The 19536-nt window shown below is 39.4% G+C and overlaps 2 protein-coding genes across 3 annotated transcripts in view; one reads left to right on the top strand and one right to left on the bottom strand.

Moving 5' to 3' along the window:
• The first annotated feature begins 447 nt into the window (after positions 1–447).
• On the top strand, positions 448–10553 carry cacng5b (calcium channel, voltage-dependent, gamma subunit 5b). Its single transcript, XM_082531254.1, has 6 exons — positions 448–710; positions 3856–4111; positions 5993–6079; positions 6761–6901; positions 6985–7130; positions 9016–10553. Exons 2-6 carry the CDS (start codon positions 3916–3918, stop codon positions 9274–9276), a joined length of 831 nt encoding a protein of 276 aa, XP_082387380.1. The 5' UTR covers positions 448–710; positions 3856–3915; the 3' UTR covers positions 9277–10553.
• A 2953-nt stretch (positions 10554–13506) lies between these two features.
• Positions 13507–19536, bottom strand: part of cyth3b (cytohesin 3b) — a 46872-nt gene continuing 40842 nt past the window's right edge. For both annotated transcript variants that reach the window (XM_082530756.1, XM_082530757.1), the window contains exons 11-13: positions 18441–18512; positions 18136–18290; positions 13507–15751 (exon numbers count right to left, since the gene is read on the bottom strand). In XM_082530756.1, coding sequence (XP_082386882.1) covers positions 15679–15751; positions 18136–18290; positions 18441–18512 — 300 coding nt within the window. In that variant the 3' untranslated portion in view covers positions 13507–15678. The remainder of the gene's footprint in view (positions 15752–18135; positions 18291–18440; positions 18513–19536) is intronic.

Genomic DNA, 19536 nt, shown 5'->3' with positions numbered 1-19536 from the left:
CGTGCAGCTATTGAAGTGGCCAGAGAGTGTATATGAATCACAGAGACCATTTTACAGCAGAACAAACGACTAGTTGTTCGAATAATGTGAGAATATAATCAGGGTAGTTTTTCCATCCCTGATTGGAGGTGTGTTTTCTTTAAGACGTGACCATAAATGGATAAAATGCTAGTTTATAATATACAACATGGATCTGTAAAGAATTTCATTACAGAACATAAACTACTCTATCCTTTTCTGATTGGAGCTGTCCTTGGTCCTGATAGAAACAGAGTGAGTTTATGTAAAGGACATCACACTGACTTAAATTCACTGATTCATCGCAGAGAGTTAATCAAAGCTTTGACCAGTTGGCTCATTAGCAGTGGAGTGGACTCGCTTTGATAGCAGGTCTCTCTCTCCACAACATCAACAATGCAACTCTCTCCCTCTCCCTCTCGCTCTCTCTCTCTCTGAAAGCACGCAGCAGAGAGCGGGACCAGCGGTCCGTCTCAGTTTATCTCACAGACTGTGTCTGCAATGCGTTATCTCTCTACCCAAAGATTACACAGTTTTCCGAACGAATTCGTGACCGACTCGACGGAGCAACGCCGATCTTCCTCCGTAAGTCAGACCTTCAGCGGGCAAACTGCAGGAGTGAGGTTTTAATTCACAACTCTGGGCGCAATCTCTGCTCCGAGTGCAGGAAGAGCCAGACGGATCATAAACAGGTGCGTGTGATAAAGTCTCTCTCTCTCTTTTTAAATTAATCAACAGCTTTAATCTAAAATGGTCAACTATTTTTAATCCTTGATTCCAGTTACCTGCAATGATCTGTTTCATTTGAGTATTGAGTTGGAGTCTAATATTCCTACACAAGTCTATGCACACAGTACTCCTTAGCTCACTATGTACCCATATCTTAGCTGTTTACTTCATTGTGACAACATGTTTGGTTTTAATAGGAGTAACAATGAAACTGTGCTTATAACCTTCATGGTCAGAGTTCAATCTTGGATAAGAAGAGACGTTTGAGGACGCTTAGTGTTGATTGTGGATGAAAGAGCTCCTTCATGTTTGATAAGTGAAGTGTGAATATTGTGCACTGACATGTTATGGAGCGATAATGCTAAAAGGAGTGTTTTTTCCATCCCTCTAAAGGAATTTAACCTGTGAAGTAATGACAGATTATAATAGTCATGTAGAAACCCAGTATGTTTTTTATTACATTATATTTGTACAATAATCTTTTCCTTTATTACTATTTCAGAAAGATATAACTGCATATTTGAAGAATTCCAGTGTCCACTTATTGTTTACTCACCTTTTTGTTTGTTTGTTTGTTTGTTTTTAAAAAATGTGACCTATAGTGAAGCAGATTTTGCACAAATATCTTGATTTCTATTTCTACTTAAAATAATGCTGATTGCAGGTGTACTGGTGGTCTCTGTGTTTTCAATCCTGACCGTGTAATTGCAGTGTTCCCGGTTTGTGTATTGATCCTTTAATATCTGTCAGCACGCTGCTGTCACTAAGTAATAAAATACGTGATTAAATGCTCTGGATGGTACTGGATAACAGTCTGACTTGTGATATATGAATATTGGCTGTTTCAGAGTAAATGAGGTGACCTTGTTGGGGGATGATTTAGATGATATGGAGGGTGTTTCTACTGATAAAATGTGATCTCTTAAAGAGCAGACACTGGCTTTTTTAGCAGCTTAAACTCTAGTTGCTCGAGGGGCAACAAAAAGAAGTCTTTATGCTGATTAATGTGCTTGTAGAGGGAAAATATTCCTATTTATGCAAAACTGTTTCATAAATATGCTGTGAATTAGCTACTATTTAGCCCCCTTTAATATCTGTCCTCTACTTGATCCTTCCCCCTTATCACCACCCGGAGATTATTCACATGGGGTTCCCAAATGGGATGTAAATCATCACCTTGTCTCTTCAGATGATGTCTCATTATGTTATCAGTCGGCCAGATCCCAGTGCTGGCTTGCACTGTTGGATTCATGGCCGTAAAATGTCAGAAGCTCGTCTTGGATTTCAGATAAAGTGACCGTTTGTATTCATAGTAGCAGACTGCGACACATTTAATGTACCTCTGCCTGGAGGCTCAAACAGGTTTTATTGAATCACACTTCATTTTCCTTTTTGTGGGAGGTTGGATAGTTAATTCTCGTGACTGAATTAGTATTTTCTGTGATAATGAAACTTGGAGTCAAATGTAAAAAGAAAAAAAAATGCTACAATGTTTTTCCACTCTTTCTCTATTTTGATTTCTCTCTGAAAGTGTCAAGGGGCACACAGCGACACACCTCAAGCACCATCACAGTTTCTGTAATGGAAACCTCTTTGTTGAAGTTTGTATTTACATAAATATGCAAAGATTTTAGAAGTTATGGTGGTGTTTTATTAATCTGAACATTGCTCTTTAATGGAATGAATTGAGACTGGGAAAGCTGCCAGACTGATGAAATATAAACATTAACTCCATCATGAACCGCGTACTCTTTATTTAAGGAAGCTTGTTTCTGCCAATAAAATAACTCAAAATTTGAAGCTATGAGTCCCACAATACTGACTCTCTCAAACTTTCAGTTTACTTCTGAGTAATTTGAAATTTCATGATATCTAACTCAACTTAACTCAACTCCAGATTTTGTGATATTAGCCTGAAATTTTTACTCATAAACAGCAAAAACAATAAACAAATACATAGATAAACAAATAATACAACCAGCACATCCTGAAGTGTGCAGTTACCTTAGCTTAGCACAAATATTGGGGGGGGGAGATGAATAACTAGCTTGTTTCCATCCAGGTGTTAAACATATAGTAATCACAAAGCGCTGTTAAACAAAACAAGTAAAAACTAGGAATATGCACAATGAACAATGAAAAGAATATTAAAACACAGCTGCTAGCAACACAAAACCATGTTAAAAACATGCTAAACTCAGACGGTAAAACAATAATACCAAAGGAAACTCAACAAATCCACAAAGTTAGCTAAACATAGCTGGCATTGTAGACTGCGTCAAAGTCCTGATGTTACAGACTGAGAGACTGTGTCCTCCCCCAGTCTTCAGTCTTATACTAGCTTCAGCTAAATGCAGCTAGCTGCAAACAAGGCAGTGAGCGGCAGTCTGTTTATCAAGAAGTTGAGATAAATAGTCTGGAACAAGCTAATTTTCATAAACAGATACATGAATTACAAAATAGTGGAAGGCAGATTTTGTTGCTTGTAGCCAGTCACAGGAGCTGATTTCCCAGTTTCTTTATGCTAAGCTAATTAGGTTCATGCTAATAATAGTATTCTCAACCTTTAACCCTGTAAGAGTTTTTGAGACCTCTACATTATAAAAAAAACAAACAAACAAAAACAAAACCCACAAACAGAACCCTAAATAAATTGCACAATATATATATTTTAAGCAGTAGATTACAAAAGAAAAAAAATGCTAGTTAAAATATAACTCAAATTAAAACTCATATATGCAAATTAATAATTATAATTAATGACCACTTGTTTTTATTTGTCAGAAGGTTCAATAAATAGAATTTTCTGGAAATTATTTTGTGGTTCAGGCTTTTTAGGGGGTTTTTTGTCATAATTGTGTAAATAACATTTTGAATTTTGTTAAAAATAAATAAAAATTCACATTTTATATGTCACAGGATTTTTTTTAAACTTTTGTTTGGTTGTAGCTTTTAGAGGTTATAGTTTGTTTTTTTCTTAGTGTTTCTTTTCTTAACGTTTTTTTTTTTTTTTTATTATAATTATTTTTATTTTAAGCATCTTTTTTGGTGGTTTCTGTTTCCAGCTTCTTTTAAAGTGCCACATCCATCTCCCTTTTTCTCCTCCAGCTTGCTGCTTGGATTATTCTGTATTTTACACCGGCTGCTGGAGCTCACCCTGCTGTGGCCATGAGTGCATGCAGCAGGAAGGCCTTGACTTTGCTGAGCAGTGTCTTTGCAATCAGTGGCCTGGGGCTGCTGGGAGTGGCAGTGAGCACCGACTACTGGCTCTACCTGGAGGAGGGAGTCATTATGCCTCTGAACCAGAGCACTGACATCAAGACCTCGTTGCACTCTGGCCTCTGGAGAGTCTGCTTTCTGGCTGGTTAGTGACTAGATTTTAAAAATTAAGGAAATATGTGGGTACGGCTATCTCTGTGCTCCTGAAATTTGTCAGTTAGTCATGGATGAATCAAAAGTGTAGAACAGATAACGCCACTGGATTTTACTCTCTCACATTCAAGATCTTCATCATCTCTACAGTAAAGGTGGCGACAGCAGCAAGCTGTCACAGTGATGTATCATCATGTAAACCACCAGCATTCATATTCACACACATTCACAATTACTTCATCACTGTGTGTGTGACTGGAAAAGAGAGCTTGTGAGTAAGTGTCGAGTACAAGTAAAAGTGATAAAAAGAGCAATGAGGAGACAGAGGATGAGTCCTCGTGTCTGTGTGACGTTGTCCTGCACAACGTCATGACTGTGTAGCATTTTAGAGCATTATCAAGCTAAAAAAGGCCATTAGGGAATATCACTGCAGTGAAGTAGTGGATATGTTCTACTTATGCGTGACTATCAAGGTCAGAGCTGCAGTGTACTGTGTGTTCTGCACTGTGATCAATTTTCATCAGGTTATGCTACTGTCGCTCCTCTTTGGGAATCAGAACATGCAAAAACTGACAATTTTGGACAAAGTCACTCCAATCTTGACGCTAGTGAAGGTTTGAATCTTGTTATCTTGTTACAGCTGTCACTGTAACAAGATAACAAGATAGCCATGTTGTTCAAAAACATCAGATAATCTTTTGTACCATCAGCTGTAGCTGTCCAACCTTCTCGTGTCCTCTTTTGGTCCCTCTCTATGTTAGTAACACTGCTTTTACTCTTCGTGACAGACATGTGAAATTATAGAACAGGGTTACATAATGTGTAAAAGTACCCTAACCTCTGCTGATGCAGTACCTACAGCATTCCAGGTCTCCTCTGGCATTAACATCAGCACAAAAGCTGTGCACCGGGAGCTTCACGGCATGGGTTTCCATGGCTGAGCAGCTTCTGTATTTGGGATGGCTCAGTACTTTTGTCCATATATTTTGTCTAGAATCATCTGGGTAGTTTGTGTATTCACAGCATTTTGTAAATGTCCGTATTACCCTATGTGAGTCCCAAGACTCCACAGTGAGAAGGTCTAAGTGAGTACAGTGGAAAATAAGTAGCACAATAAGACAAAACAACACATTCCCACATACAGACACTCGGTCATCACAGGAACGACTAGAGGAACTAGTTCCTGTCTCAAAACTACCTTTGGTTACAATGGATAAGTGTCCCACGACCAAGCTATTATTTTAAAGCTTGTTTTCATTTAAATGGTCACATTCACATAAAGAAAGCATGCACAGAATCACCAAACAAATCTGCTCAAAAACAAACAAACAAACAAACAAAAAATATTTCACAAGTTTGACAATTTTGCCCCAAAATATGTTTTAAAAGGGTTTTTTCCCCTTATGAGGTAGACTTCTACTACACAACATTATAAGTTCATTTACAGCTCATTTATGAAATTTCTGATCATCCAAGAGCAGCTGAGCAAACATCATTCAGCAAAAATAATGAGTAGAGATCCCTGCCACCACATCTAAAACGGTTGTGAGCCTGTGTCAGTATGTGTCATATGATTGTCACTAAGTCAGTTATATGGGGCAGGAATTCTCCCACAGATTTCTATTTAGGACTCTTTGGCTGCCATGTGTCTCTCAAAATGCCTCTGCCCACATGCCGACCTCTTCTCTGGCTGTTTCAGCCTTTTGCTTCTGTTCTCACTGATTGTTAAACCTTCTTTAAGCTCCACTTTAATTCTAGTCATTTAAATAACTGACTTTTAATCCTCAAAGAGTTCTGCACATCTGTTTGTCCGATGTTTGCGAGGGTAAATTCGAATGAGTCTCACCCTCACTTCTGTCTCGTTCCTTTGCAGGTGACGAGTCAGGTCGCTGCTTCACCATCGAGTACATCATGCCAATGAATGTCCAGCTGACGTCAGAGTCCACAGTGAACGTGCTCAGTAAGTACCAGCAGGACACACCGCCTCCAGCTGCAGCTTTAGGCAAAAAAAAGTAATCACAACTAGCACTTGTTTATATTAAAGGCTGGGGGCATTTTTCAGTCTGAGAACTTGTTTTCCAATAAGCTCATGTTCAGAAGTCTGAATGCAGTGAGATCACATACGTCTGACTCATCTGAACCCTCACGTCGCCGCCTGCTCCTCCCTGGAATACTTATTGCCTCTTCACAGACAGTCCTTCAGTAAAACTCAATGTCAAAACTTAACTGAAGGATAAATCACTCCATTTAGTCGATATAATGAGCTCCAGTGCAGCGCTCCATTTGGGGGAATTTTATTCTAGTTTTTTTTATTTCAAGACTCATTGTTCTCCATCCTCTTTCTTCTGTGGTTCTCTAGTTTGAATGTAAAACTATTTTCTATCAAAGACGACAAATTAAAAAACTGCTGTATAATTAAAATAGATCAAAACAGGCCCTAATTTCCCTTTGTGATATTAAGATAATCTAAATGTAATTTTTTCCAATTTCCACATTAAAAGACTTTTATTCTGCTTTTTTTCTTATTTATAAGTATTTAGTATTTTTTTTCATATCTCAGCTTCTTTGGCTCGATCATTTGTTTAGTGTTTTTGTGGTTAAACAGCAGGCTCCTTCATCTGCTCTTTATCCTCCTCTTCAGAGATGATCCGTTCAGCCACTCCGTTCCCTCTGGTCAGCCTCTTCTTCATGTTCATCGGTTTTGTCCTCAACAACATCGGCCACGTCCGCCCTCACCGCACCATCCTGGCATTTGTCTCTGGAATCTTCTTTATCCTCTCAGGTAAGGCAACTCCTCCTTTCTCTGGATCATCTCCTGTCGTGTCTCCCTTTTACTTTTTTAACATCCAGTTTCTCTGTCCTCAGGTCTGGCTTTGGTGGTGGGCCTGGTGCTGTACATTTCCAGTATAAATGATGAAATGCTGAACAGGACGAAGAGCAGTGAGGCCTATTTTTCCTATAAGTACGGCTGGTCCTTTGCCTTTGCTGCCCTCTCCTTCCTGCTCACTGAGGTGAGAAGCTGAACATAAAAAAAGAAATGACTTTTACTGCTGTTTGGCACGGCTGTGGATGCAGCATCCGTCAGTTCACACGCTAAATAACATTCAAGAAGAAACATGTTTATATGTTCATATGAATAAATCTAGATAACATAAAAACATTGAGCTCTCATTGCCACTGTGCACTTGTTGGCATGTGTGGTAGTAACAGGAAGGTAAATAGGAAGGATTTTATTTTGAAATCTCCTCCTTAAAATGACTGTCCTCATAGTATTGAGTGTTTACTGCCCTCCAGGGTTCACATTGAGGAAATACAGGATTACCTCAGGTAAACAGTTATTATGATATTATTATTATTAACATGCATGAATACAGATGTTTACAGTATTCATATACTAGTTATTCTAATGTACTACTGAATTGATAAAAAATGTAACTTTCAGTTATCCTGTATTCATTACTTATGTTTTTGTGTTTGCGTGTCATTCTGTCTGTAAACACAATGGCTCCAAAGTTTTAAATGAATTCATAGAGATGTAGATTGACTGATTTATTGGTCGAAAATTGACAAAAAGCCTTTTAACTTAAGTGTGGAATATGTTGTCAACATATAGAAAGTGCCATTTAAAGATTTAAAATATCACGTTACATTTGACCTCTGACCTCTCCTTCAATGTCAATCAATTGATCTGAAGGTCAAAGTAATGAAAATGCTTTATAGAGCTTATTGAGGAGACAACAGGTTTTCAGACTGATGACAACATGTTAGCATTTTTGAGTACATGTTGTGTAATGTACATTACATTAATGTGTTACAAATGTTTAAATACATTCAACAAGTCAGCAATTTGAATACATGAACAATTTTATAATTGTTGGGTTTTTCATTTTTTGTGTTTGTATTAAAAAAGCACTACTCAAAATTGTGTCAAGTATATTAAAATAGGTTTCAGAAGGGAAAATAACAGCTTCTTAAACTATGTTTAAAAAGAACAAAGAAAACAAACTGAATATGTACAAAATACAATGGAATTCCCTTCAAAGTAAAAGCTGCCCAGAGAGTGAGCTGCCTTGTTGGAGGTTTGGTTTCACTCTTGTTTTTGTTTGTTTAGTTTCTTTTTTGTGTTTATAGCTCATGAGCTCATCAGAGGTGAATCACAAATCATTAGAACATTTCATTTCCAGTTTGAGTGAATTTCTGTTCAAACAGTGTAAATATCATCTTATGAACAGCACCCTCAACAAGGTCACTGCTGAAAAGGCTGGCTGTTTGCACAGCGCTGTATCGAAGTGTGGTAATGCAAAGTCAACTGATTCGACACAAAATTCAAGCTGTTTGAAGTCCACTGTGAACTTTCTGCAGTCTGAGATGATTTGGGGTGTCGTGTAATCTGCTGGTCCGAAGTCCGAAGTCAATGTGGCCTTCTACCAGGAGGTTTTACCACGCTTCATGCTTCCATCTCCTGACAAGCTTTCAGGAGATGCCAATTTCCCTTTCCACCTGCTCACAGTGCCAAAACTACTACCAAATGATTTTCTGACCATATTATTACTGCGCTTGATTGGCCAGCCAGCTCACCTGACCTGAACCCCACAGAGCATCTTTCAAGAGGAAGATGAGAAATACCCGACCCCAGAATACAGACAAGCTGAGAGCTGCTATCAAAGAAACCTGGGCTCCAATAACACCTTAGCATAGCCACCAGACACCTCCACCTCCATGGCACGATGCACTGATGCAGTAATTCATGGTCCCAACCAAGTACTGAGTGTATAAATGGACATACTTCTCTCTGTCTTCTAATAATTTCAGATTGCTAATTACTGAATGTCTTAAGCTATAAGCCATAATGATCATATTGTTATTTATGAATAAACTGACTCTTCCTCACTGCAGAGCGCCGGCGTCATGTCAGTCTACCTGTTCATGAAGCGCTACGCAGCAGAGGAGCTCTACCAGCCCCGCCATCCCAGCTTCTACCGTCCTCGCCTCAGCAACTGCTCCGACCACTCTGGTCAGTTCCTCCACCCGGAGGCCTGGTCACGTGGACGGAGCCCCTCAGACATCTCGAGTGAAGCTTCCCTTCAGATGAGTACCAGCTACCCTGCTCTCCTCAAATGTCCTGACTATGATCAGGTGTCCTCTTCGCCCTGCTGAAGGGCGGTTAGTAACCTACCAGTTATTAAAAGAGTCACCGAGGCATTGACAAAAGGCCAGAGTTTAAGATACAAGGTTGATATTTAAGTGTGAGTTTGCACCATTACGACCGTGGTCAAGTGATTTGGAAACCAGTTATTTTCAGCAAGTTGTTGTTTGTTTTTACGTTTTTTTTTTATCAGGTCAGAAAAGATTTTGGGGAGTTTGTTGTTGTAGCAGACACGACTGCAAAATCTGCAGATTTTAGAAGAAAATGGTCATTGTGCCACTGCTTCTGCAAAGATCTCAAAAACATTTAAATATTTTTTTTTATTTTCATGTTCAGAAGGTCAAGTATAGATTACTTTGAACTGTATTTTTACTGTACCTGTGCTTTTTACTTTCCAGTGCCTCACAGCTGTTTCTTTGCTTCCTTTTGTGATTTAAATGAGTGTGCCATGTTTTAGGACCTTCTATATGTGCTAGTATAGATCACATCAGTGCAATAACAATAATATCAGAAGGCACAATAATATCTGTGGTTGATGTTTCATTGGATGTGCAGTTTCAAAAGCACACATTTCGCTCAGAAGTTGCTCATGATCACAATCAGCAATACCTCTGCACTCAGAGCCAAACGTAAAAAAGAGTAGAATGTAAAATGTGTCCGGTCATTTGCAGTTTGTATTTCTACAGAGTTTCATTTACCTCACATTTGTGTTAAACTATGAGCATGTTATTGGTTACTGTTTGCTGCAAAAAACACTTGGCTGCCTTTATTTTCCCTTAAAACTGATCGAAAACAAGCCAGTAAAACTGCCTACCCAACTACTACACGTGAGGCTCCATCTCACAAAACCCTACAGACAAACGCTGTTGTGCAGTTGAAGGGCAGTTCATTCAGATGTGGTTCTAATTTTCAGTAATGTTGTCATTTGACACCTTCAAAGGCAGCAGGAAAACCGGATTGTCATCAAACTAAAGGCAACATATTCAAGACATTATGTTGAAATGCCTTTGACTCTTTATTTAGCCATACATTGACCCAGAATCTAACATGAAATCATAGATACTTGTTTTATATACACTGGTTTTTGTTTATATTTTTAGATATATATATATATAATATGTCCAGATTACATGAATTCATGATGTTGTTCCTGGTGGAGCTGCTAGAGATCTTTGTTAAAAGGGCGTTGCATCTGTAAAATAAATGTCTGCCATACAGTTTTCTTTTTCCTTTTTTACATTTTACCCTGTGATTCCATATTTATCCACTGGGAGGCAGTGTTTGTCCTTTTCTTTCCTCAGCTCATTTTTTTTATCAGTGTGCAAATCTGCAAAAACAAAACCTGAAGTAACCTTTGTTATTTATGCACACTTCAAATCCAAATACAAACACTGACTACCTAAGCTTACGCAGTGACTAACTGAGTCAGTCTTTGTCATTTACAGTACTGTGCAAAAGTCTTGAGCCATCCCTGAATTCTTTAAAAATAGTTTGCTCCTAATTTTCTGAACGTCTTTCAGCATTTTCTTTGGACGTCGGCTGCTTTTTCACTCATTGTCAGTTCATTTCCTGATCGTTTCCTGATGATTTAATTTTGTTAAGTCGCTTAACTCTGACCCATCAATCATTCCAGCATAAAAAAGGCACCTAACTCAACGGATGACCTTGAGTTAGGGGCACTTTATTACTAACAGCCTGTAATAAAAACACACACTTTATCCATTTCTATAGTGAATGCAGTTATGCACCAACAAAGTGACTCCCAAAATGACTGTTAGCTGGAAACGGGGCATATTTCATTAACAGTATCTGAAAGGCATGTTCTATGAAATAGGAAATCAAAATTGGTCCCAGTGGATGGATGACTGTCAAGAAGCCATTCTTAAGGAAGGGAAACAGGGTTTTCTCCCTGAGGTACGAAATTAGAGTAACATTATTGAAGCAGTGTGGGATCATCGTGATGGAGGACAAAACAAGAACCATCCAACATCCAAAGAAGAGCTTTGAATGTCCTGCAAGAAGCCTGGAGAACTATTCCTGAAGACTACTTATAGAAATGACAAGAAAGTTTGCGTAACAGACTTCAGGCTGGTTGGAAAATAAAGGTCGTTGTACCAAGTATTAACTTTTAGGCTTGTTAGAATTGTACACAATCTGTCTTTGCCTTATAGACTGTATATACACGTGTGATGGTGCATCTTTCAATAAATCACTGCACCTATTTCACATTTTCCTTACAAAATATAGAGAAATGAGGGGCAGCTCAAGCCTGCTGCACAGTACTGTAACTGTGATGCCTCGCTCTGCTTTTCTAATAAACTGTGTTAAACCAAGTGTGTCCATCATTATGCTACCTGCTCAAATACAAGTTATAGCCACAGTTTTCCAAACCTGTCTTATAGTACAAAAGCACAATAACAACAATATAGCATTAACTATTTTTGACTGTCCGATTACTTTTGAGACTGTGAAAATAGGGAACTGTGTATAAAATGGACTGTAATTCCCAACCAGTTAATGCTCCACAAACACACAGTATTGCTTATGTGATTTAAGTATCACGGACATTTTCAGCATTAGCTCTCATTTCCATTAAGTCGTTTTTAGCATAATAACATTACGCTGCAATGAATGGAGTCACAAGCTGCACACTTTGTGTAGAATTTTTTTTCCCCCATGGATGATAATCAGCTGAGCACTGGGCCCATAATACTTTAATATACTATTTTAGTGACCTATTTATTAGGTACACAATCATTTATTAAGTATATACAGACTGCTTTTGAACTGGACTGTTTGTTTTGCACATTAACACAATTTGCACACACAATTTTACCTCCATAAAACATACCCGCATACAAAGTTGTCATTGTTACAGGCACTAGAAGTGCACAGGTGGGTCAAATTTGATTATGAAAGCTCCAAAATGCAGGAATAAAAGCTATCAACTTAAATGATGAGATGTGCTGTTACATAAGGAGAGCTATACAGGGCCATAGAAATACATCAACCCAGCAGCAGGACCAGCATCTGCTCTGCTAGAAGATTATCCTTGGGCTACTGAGGGGCATCTTTCTGACTAAACTATCAGAATCAGACTCCATGAGGGTGGCATGGGGGCCTGCTATACTTCAGTGGGACTTGTACTCGCAGCTTGACAGGCGGCACACCAGAACAGACACATCTGCCACTGATGGTCCACTCGTTTCATAAATTCAGTGGCAAGAGTGTGCAGGCATTTCCTGGATAAAGGAGGTACTAATGCCTCAGGAACCTCTGGGATGATATGTATCTGGGTATCCAAGGCGACCAAATAGAGCTAAAGCTCATCAATGCTTTCATCCAGGACAGGACGTCCCTACAGGACAACATGTTCAAACTTTGTCTAATCCTACCAGTTGTGACAAGAACACTAGCAAAAAGCAAAATTGGAAAATAATCAGTCAGGAGGGATAAGAAGAGAGTAATGATCTGTGACCACCACCTGTGAAACCTTTCCCTAGAGCTGAACACATCTGTATCCCAGAAGTTTATCTGGCTTTGTCTTACCGTGCTGACTAAATATTCCCTTATTTTATTTATTTGTCTTATGAATCTACTAAAGCTGTTATTATTTAATAGGGATGTTTTCCTTAGGTTTATTATGTAATGAGCCGCTTATATTCACATCATTGACATAAATGGTGTGTACAAAATAAGAGAAACCCAGTGAGCACTGTAATAATCATAAACACTGAATCTACTGCAAGAAAGCTGTCGTTTTATTTAAAGGTAAATGTACCTAAAAACGTAAATCTCTGCACATAATAAAGCATAAAAATTTATTTCAGTATCTGTTTTACCACAGAAAACACTGAAGCGTATGACTTTTCATTTTGGTTGATGATTTTTTTTCTTTGAGAGAACAGCAGAAAAAAAATAGTAAACTTAAAGATTCAGGTTTTTGTGCATATTTCTCTGAACAGCCTGTAGAGGGTGTTATTGCTTCACTTATTGTGCACGTTAACACACAAATCCAATAGGTCATCCTTCACCTTTCCCTACTTCCTGTTAATTTACCACGTGTTCGCCAGGATGCAGGTATACATCACTGCTCCCCATCATGGAGGATGACCTCCGCATTCACAAAAACAAAAACAGCTCATCGTGCTCTAAGCAGCCTGAGTGCTTCATTAATAACAGCTCATTATTTATGCGAACAAGTAGGTCAGGACCGGCATTAATAATGAACACACCACAAATCTGCTTTATGTATACTTTATGTAGATACACGTAATGTACAACGTGACCAATAGCTTTTACAGAGAATATAAAAGTTAATGTAACTATAAGCCCACACAGGGCAGTAGAAGATAATATCATGCCCTGACCACAAGGCTTTCACTGTATTTTACAATTATATAGAAAACTACTGGTGTTTTTGACATCATCATCATCAATTATATAATCACCATCACCGATATTACTTTAGTATAATCATCATCATATTCACCATAATCTTCATCATCATCATCATCATCATAAATACAACCACCTTTCTCACTCAGTCATGGCTTTTTAACGGCGTTGTCAGTTATTTATCCAATATTCATCACCCCCATATATTTTATAATGATTATGTTTAAGGCTTTTGCAAAGAAGACCTCAAACTTCAGCTGATGCAAACTGCCAGTCGGCTCAAACATGGTTACACACAGAGTTTGTGCATACTACAACAAAGAGACCAGAAAGCTATACATTGTATATACAAACATAATTTAGGCATACACTGCTGAACATTTACAGGTAGTATTAAACCATTTCACAAATGAAAATAAATACAAAAATGATAGCTGGTTATTAGATATAGAAATGTTCAAAGAGAAGAAACACAAAGGCAAGCAAGGATCTTTAGGAGTACGAACCAAATGCAAACAGGATCACGACAACACACCGACCTTCACTCACATAGGCCATAGATAAGGGAAAGGAAAAAAAGAAGCTTAATTGGACTGGTACCTAACTGGGCTTCTGCACAGCCAAAAATAAAACCCACTCAGTAGATAGACTTTCTCAAATGAAAGCGCTCTGAAAGTTCTAATCCTTAAGATGTCAATGAAATGAGATCCTGGTTTGACAGCTGCCAACAAATGTTATCCTGCTACTGTTTCATGTTAAAAGCATTTAAAAAGAGGGCTTTTATTGTGAAGCAGTCATAGGTACATAATATATTTCTCACTAAGATTAAGGCTGATGGAAATGGGTTACCCCATATTACATATGTAAATTATTTAAATAGTATATTTGCTATTTTTAAAAAATAATTCGATTAAAGGTGAGGAAAGGTGTGAAAAAGTCTAGTTGTAATCAAAGTCAAAACACTGTAAACAGCAGACAGTGCTGTAGTTCAAACATTCACTTCTCGAGCTGAAGATGCTTGGGTCGATCTGCAGAGGAAGTGCAAACGTGTGGGAGCTACCTGCTCTGGCGACCCCTCGTAAGGGAGCAGATGTTCAAAATGTGTGACAGGATACCGTCAAACCAGAGGTGCTGAAATCTTAAGGATTGCAACTTTAAGCCCACAAAGAGAGTTGAATTTGAAACTTTAGCAAAAGCGCCACTGCTACTCAACTAAAGTAAGAAAGGATGCACGTTACAAAATTCTCTGCTCCACACAGATAAATGAAATCAGTCCAGCTGACTGTAAAGAACCTAAATCTAAGCCATCTTTTTGTTGTTGTTGTTGATGTCCTCTGAGGTTACTCTTCAGCCGTGGCACCTTGAGAGAAGAATTCAGCACCAGAGTGAGATGACGACGTGGTCCAGGTGAGGTTGCACTGCGGTCATAACCACGTCCCAAACGTGTCCGTCCATCCCCTCATCCCACCTCCCCCCTTCTCCAGCAGTCACCCTTACATTTTGCGCACCGTGTCAATGACCACACATCTGAACTGATTCTGAATAACAACTTTTTTCATAAAGCACAATGGAGGGAACACTTGCATCACTTATGCACCCATACTGTAGATGCGGTATGCACCGATAGCATGCACACTGCTGCATACACACAAATACAAACATATTGGTCTACAATAACCCACATGCATGCATGTGCACCTGAAACATGGCAGTTGGGCTTTAGGGAAACCTATAAACATCTTATAAGCATGACTGGGGAGGTAGGGGGGTGTATATGAGATGGAGGAGAAACAAACTGGCTGGAGCGCTGCTTTCTCCCCAGCAAGTGTGTGATGTCTCCCCAGCAAGTGCATACAACTTGTGGAGAGTCCAGGAAAGAAACCAAAGTCTGCCTTCGGGGTTGAAGTCAGCTCTGTGCTCTTCAGTCCAGCTTTGTAGTGTGTGTGGTTTATGAATGCATGAACTTAAGGAGATAAAGATGGAGGGGGTTTGGAGGTTCACCTGATTGTCCCTCTTCATTTCTTGTTGGCGATGCGTCTCTTCCTGGTGGCCAGCATGTCGTAGAAAGGATCTCTGCTAATGCTTGCCCTAGAGAAGCCAATCAGAGGACAGCGATGAAATAAATAAGAAGGCCACATGAGAGGAGGGTCTCAAACATCTTTGATATGGAAATGCAGGCACATTTATACAAACGCATGCTTTAACTAGATCAGAAAAAGAAAAAAAAAAAGTTAGTGGAGTGACCTAGTTAGGTTTCCATGGTTTCTGAAGAGGGACCCCCTCTCCTATTTTTTGTTTGTTGTCTTTTTTTTTTTTGGATAGTCTGGTTTGCTGGAACCTTGCACTGATTCCCTCCTCCAGAACCCGGCCAAGAACGTAGCGAACCATGCAGTCGCACACGCTCTCTTTCTCTTGCTGCAGGTTTATAGGTCTGAAGGAGGGCAAACAACAGTCCTGCTTATAGACTCTTCTGCTTAGTTTGGGGGGGGGGGGGGGAGTAAAGGCAGCCTACAAAGGCAGCAAGTGAGTCAGGAAGCCATTTGGGCTCTACCAAAAAGCTCAGTTTCACGGCTGCTAAATCCTGTTAGCACCAGCACAAAGCAAGAAGAGGCTCAACCCCCCACTGCGGATATCTCTGATTCCCTTTATAACGCCACACGCTAAAGAATGAGTGTGTGTAAGATGACTATCCTCTTTCATACTCCTCATTGTTGTGTTCTACAACCCAATTTTGTGAAACAATAACTCCACTGTGGAGAAATCAAATCAGAGCGCGGCTGCCACAGCTAAAAACCTTCTCCACCAACACACACTTTTCACTTCAAACGTGTCACACTAATTCATACAACAGCAGCTCACTTCCTTAATTGACCTACTTGGTCCAACTTCACTTCCTGACACTCAAGATGAGCAGATAAGGCCTTGCCTCTATAATCATCTCTACTTTAAAAAAAAAGGGGCAAATCATAATTTCCATAAAAAGCCTTTTATCTCCACAGAACCCCGAGTCCTCTCGGACCCCTCTGGTGAAGTGCAAGCTGTGACTTGTTAGCTTTGGTAGATGTGAGTGCGTCACCCCTAGTTTGGAGCTGCCTGTGTTGGATAGGTTTGCTGGCTCAACCCTGGTGCGTTATACGCAATGTCTAATCCCCCATCATGTCTCCTGTGAATACTCTGATAGTATAGAGAGGGGAGGTGGATGATTGCACTACATTATGGTATATAAGCACTCTGTTCTGCTGAGCCAACTCTCTTTGACATTGCACCACCGTTTATGCAGGCGATTACAAAACATCCAGCATTTAGGTCATTAAAAGCAAGGTTATCACAGCTGCCAAAGCGATGGTATACTCACTGCCAGCGTGAATGTATACGATCTGATGGAAATAAAACATGTTGTTATTCGTTTCACTGTTTAATTTAAACACTGTAGTAAAATACAGTCACGTGAAAAAGAAAGTTTTTGCAGTCGTCATTTGAAGCAGTTGTTTTCTGTAGGACTCTATCGTCTCACATCACTGCGGAGGAACTCTGTCCCACTCTTCTCTGCAACGTTTCTTGAGATCATTGAGGTTTGTGGACATTTTATTTAATGCACAGCTCTCTTAAGGTCCTGCCACATTGTAGCACCTTGGTTCTACAAAAACAGGTAAAAATGCTGCTATGCTTTGGACTATTGCCTGGTTACATGACCTAATTTGCACCAAGCTGTCAGACAGATGCTCTCTCTTGTGACTGCAGAAAACTTCGGTATACAGAGCATGTAATGATGGACTCAATGACTGTGAGGTTGCCAGGTCCTGTGGCTGCAAGACAAGCCCAAATCATCACGCCTCTACCACCATGCTGCAGAGCTGGTATGAGGCGTTTGTGCTAATATGCTGCGTTTGGTTTTTGCCAAATATGGCACGAAGCAATGTGCTTCTGTCTGAAGAACATTGTACCAGAAGTCTTGTTGTTTCTTAAGATGAAACTTTGCAAACCCAAACTATGCTGTCATGTCCTTTCAAGAGAGAAAGAGCTTTCTAATGAAAACCTCTGCCTTTGAAAATAGCAGAAAAATAGCAGACAACAGAAAACAGCAAACAGCCGGAGCTGGTGTTTGATGTTTGTGCAAGTTTGAACGTGGTGAAATCACAGAAGTATAAGGGTCAGAACAGGACTTCGAGAGAGATATAACAAGGTGCTCAAGAAGATGACCTTGAATGAGATCACCTAAACTGAAATCAAGTCAGGTTTTTGATCTCGTAAGACTTTAAGACTGCACCTCATATATTCAAGTTGTCTAGATTTAATTGAAATTAAAAAAGAACAGGTTAAAACTGGTTTCTGCCTTAAATGAATCCAACATCAAGGAAATCACATTCACGGATTTTTTTTTAATTTTTATTTGTTTATTCTGACGTAACAACAACCATTACTGGTTTAACACTGGATCTTTGTGCCGTCATTACTATTACGAGGAATCTTACTTGATGGATTTAATCCACTCCTCCTTCTCCTCAGGCGTGGGTGCTGATATCCTGTATACTACATGGTTTCCCTCCACTACACGCCCATCTGCCTCTGTCTTACAGGCTTTGATCACCTGGCCCTTGTGATTCGGGTTGTAGAGCTCAAAACAGTTCTGAAGGAGGGACAGAGAGGGGTCAAAGGTCATCAAAAACAGGTGCCAGATAATTATCTTTGGCGAAGAAATATTTTAACAAAAAGAAGATTTAGTGAACACAGTAACCAAGGGGAGAAAGGCTGAGGTCTCTAATCAGGCAACACTCACAGGTTTCCTGGGCTCCTCCACCTCCCTGATGCTGAGATTCTCCAGTGGGATGATCCCACGAGGCTCCTTGTCCTAAAGGAGAGAGCGATCAAAAGCAGGAACATGAGAGGAGGGGAAAAAACAACCAGAGTTAGACAGAGATAGATAGAAAGAGCAATTTAGAACAAAGTCAAAAAGCAAGTATTAAAGAAAGAACAGAAACCAGAAAAGGAGCAAGGGGAAGAAAGGGGAGATCAAAAATAAAAAAAAAATCATAAAAAAAATGGCATAAAATGAGATTTCTATAAGAAAGAAACACTGGAACAGCCTTACACAGAAAAGAAAAATCCACTGTGATTGTAGCTTGTTGCCCCCCCCCCTCCCCTCCCCTCTACTTGTGCATGCTGCAGTCTGACCAGAGGACGGGACATAATGATAGTGTCCTGAAGGATAATACTACAGCAAAGAGAGGACAGTGCTGATGTGGCAGCAAAGAAACAAAGGCCCTGGTGGAAATCTTCAAGCACTATTGGCTAATTTTTATAGTAAGGGACAATGATTTAATAGTAACCCATGCCAACCTGAGCACATATGACAATTAAAACAGTCTGCAACATTTCATCCACTGTGGCCACAAGACAAGTATGCGATAATTACACGCTAGAGTTTTCTTTCTTTTCTATGACCCAGTAACTTTAGTAGCTTATTGCCGTTTTGTGCAGAAACTAATACAGAAAGGTGACAAACCATGTTAAAACTACATTAGTTGTGCACAAGGACAAAGTCAAAAAATGAATCCCAATGCAGAATTGCCAGAACTTCAGTTCCTAGAAGGGCAACTTCAGGGTCTTAAAATGCTTAAACGACACATTTCATAGCAGAAACAAGCATGTTCATAGTTTGGTGGTTTGATTCTGTACAGCACTGCATTTCCTCTTCATTGTAACTGTAGTGTGACACATTGCTGGGGGTATGGCCACTTTTAGTGACATATGCTAGACTCCATAGGCTTCTTTTTAAGCGGGATCTTTAGACCGTGTTTCTGGTGCTGGTGCCTTTTTTATTTTTAATTAAATTATTTGATAAATAAATGTGGCTTGCTATGCACATAACATTG

This window comes from Aulonocara stuartgranti, assembly GCF_965226115.1.
Source record: "Aulonocara stuartgranti genome assembly, chromosome: 4".
In the NCBI taxonomy this organism is placed as follows: domain Eukaryota; kingdom Metazoa; phylum Chordata; class Actinopteri; order Cichliformes; family Cichlidae; genus Aulonocara; species Aulonocara stuartgranti.
The sequence above is the reverse complement of the archived record's forward strand: the minus strand, read 5'-3'. Positions and strand labels throughout refer to the sequence as shown.

Coding starts and splice junctions, on each gene's coding strand:
- cacng5b (XM_082531254.1), top strand. CDS start 3,916: ATGAGTGCATGCAGCAGGAAGGCCTTGACTTTGCTGAGCAGTGTCTTT. Junction 6,902..6,984: donor AATCTTCTTTATCCTCTCAG/GTAAGGCAACTC, acceptor CTCTGTCCTCAG/GTCTGGCTTTGGTGGTGGGC. Junction 7,131..9,015: donor TCTCCTTCCTGCTCACTGAG/GTGAGAAGCTGA, acceptor TCCTCACTGCAG/AGCGCCGGCGTCATGTCAGT.